This window comes from Micromesistius poutassou (assembly GCF_964030765.1).
Source record: "Micromesistius poutassou genome assembly, contig: SCAFFOLD_5174, whole genome shotgun sequence".
Lineage (NCBI taxonomy): Eukaryota > Metazoa > Chordata > Actinopteri > Gadiformes > Gadidae > Micromesistius > Micromesistius poutassou.
Window position 1 is genome coordinate 1 of NW_028177578.1, and position 2,500 is coordinate 2,500.

Genomic DNA, 2,500 nt, shown 5'->3' on the forward strand with positions numbered 1-2,500 from the left:
TTGTATGCTTTGATCGAACCGCTGCCTCACTCGTAAATCCCGATGTACATTTCGTATGCTCCTTGTGCGGGTTGATTTAGCTAATTGAACAGACACTTTATCTTTTTTTAGTGAGATTGCATTTATCACCCCAGAGACACTCTGGCATAGCACTCCATCATGTCAGATGATGTAAATGATGATGTGTTTTTGTTTTTCTCCTGGATGCCTCAGATATGTTACATGGGGGGAAACAGATTTGCTCACTTGTGGTAATTTGTGATTTTAATTCACCCAGCGAGAACTTCCTGGTGCGCTGGGACAGTATGGGCATGCCCAAAGAAATCGAGAAACTCAACAACCTTCCTGCGCTGTTCACGGTAAACGAACCCCCAACCGCTAATTCTGCTTTAATACCTTCACGCCTTATATTGAATACACACACCACGACGACGAGAGCGCCTACAGCTAGAGACATGCATAACTCAGGTCCATGAAATGCTGATGAGTATATCTCGCTAGATTGAACAGACAATACTTATTATCTCACCGTAAAATCCCCTGTTTGCCGAAAGCAAATGATTTCACGTAGTAATTCTTCGATTCCCTTAAATCCGATTTTCCAGAAACCCCATGTCTTGTCGTTTGTGCGGTCGTTTGTTTTGTCGTGTGTGTTGTCGTATGTGTGGTCGTTTGTGTGTTGTCGCCTTTCTGAGGCTCCGTCTCCTCATAAACAACAAGATGTGTATTTAATTTAGATGTTTTTAGTGCGTAGGGTAAGTAGAGAAACACACAGAGGCTCTAGGGAGAGGCCTCTTGCGGGATTCAATCTGGAGCCAATAAAGACACACAATGCGTCTGGTACCACACACAGACAACCACAGTCCTTTGCCATCCCAGCACTGCACACTTATATATATTTTTAATATACACTTGACTGGAATGCGCACCACAACAGATGGCATGCCCGAGTCAACGGTTGGCTTGTTCACCCGCCAGCGAAAAAAACACAAAACTCCAAACAGTTTTTTCCAACAGTAAACATTTTATGAGGAGTTGAATTTTCATTTTTTTTCTATTTGGGTTCAGTTTTACTCTTCTGTAAACACACGTTCGGACCAGTTTTGGTTTGTAGGTCATGACGAGGGTAAACCGGTTGCACTCACACATGTTCTCTCCGACCACATTCATTATCGCGTGGCCTGTAGGCACACGGCAAACCCAGCCGCGTCGCCGCGCCTCATCCGAACATTCATATCTCATATTCACCTTACCGACTGGCGGCTGTCTCGCACTGCCTTCTCTCCCCTTCTGCGGGGGCACTTGGAACCAATCCGTCAGACTAATTGATGATGTTGTCCTGGGCCTCATCACTGCTGTGGTCTGGGGGGGCCGTGCAGGACCTGAGCAGCAGCGACCTCATCAGACAGCGGCTGTACCTGGTGTGTCAGATCATCCGGGTGGGCAGCATGGAGCTGAAGGAGGGCAAGAAGCACACCGGAGGCCTGAGGCGGCCGTTCGGGGTGGCCGGTGAGACGCTTTGATGTTTGATGTTGTTGTTGTTGTTGTCTGTGTCCTAACATCCATGCACCCGCAGGGTGCAGTGCGAGGCTAGAACGGTTGGGTGTGGAATTGGATTTGTTGTGCGGCTCAAACGCGAGGGGGTCTGGGAGGCTGTTGGCGCACCTGGTCGGTTTCCTCCACCTTTTTGGAGCGGCTCTCTGGCAGAGCAGATGGAGGAAAACGCTTTGGCGAGCCATTTCTTTCTTTTTTTTTTTTTTTTTATTTGTTTGGCCGGATGATTAGTGGGTTGGAGGACAAGTCCTTTCCCGGGATGCCGTAGTACATGGAGTAGAACCAAAGTAAGCAGCAGTCGAGCAATTCAGCGAGTCCCGGTGTCTTCAGCCAGGGATCTGGGGGAAAAACCTGGAAAATTGTTTCGGTGGAACGCACAAAAGAACAGTGTGTGCTCACACTGCAGGTGGCAGATCAAGAAGTCTTTTACATCTCAATGTGCTGTTGCTAGGGAACAGTTGATACTTGACACTATTATGTTGCTATGGAACAGGTGATACTTCTCATTGTTCTGTTGCTAGATAACCAGATGCACCATAGGGGATGCATCTACATTTTTTGGTGCCAAATAACAGGTGACACTGCTCTGTCGCTAGGTAACAACAGGTGATAGATCTCAGGCTTCTGTCGCTAGGTAACAGGTGATGCATGTGAATGTTGTAATGTTAGGTAACCTATTGGTGCTCTGGTGCAAGATAGTGATTGACTGATTGGGATTCCCAGACAGTCGTTGCAGTCACTCCTGACAGACAGGGGGGGAAAATATACCTCATATCCCCCAAAATGATTGGAGAGTAACATCGTGCTCCATTCATATTCCAGGTGTGGGGCAAATGTGTCTTCACTACGGCCTTCTGCTCACTGCCGTGCTGCCTCTGTGTCTTTTGTCATTGCAGTGATGGACATAACAGATGTGGCCCACGGGAAAACGGATGACGAGGACAAG

The 2,500-nt window shown here is 47.6% G+C and overlaps 1 protein-coding gene across 1 annotated transcript in view; it reads left to right on the top strand.

Annotated features, from left to right (window-relative positions):
* Positions 1-215: 215 nt before the first annotated feature.
* Positions 216-2,500, top strand: part of LOC311375906 (dedicator of cytokinesis protein 5-like) — a gene marked incomplete at both ends in the record, with an annotated part of 17,196 nt that continues 14,911 nt past the window's right edge. Inside the window, 3 exons of the mRNA XM_084490925.1 lie at positions 216-359; positions 1,380-1,509; positions 2,451-2,500. The exon at positions 2,451-2,500 is cut by the window's right edge and continues 23 nt beyond it. Coding sequence (XP_084347051.1) covers positions 216-359; positions 1,380-1,509; positions 2,451-2,500 — 324 coding nt within the window. The remainder of the gene's footprint in view (positions 360-1,379; positions 1,510-2,450) is intronic.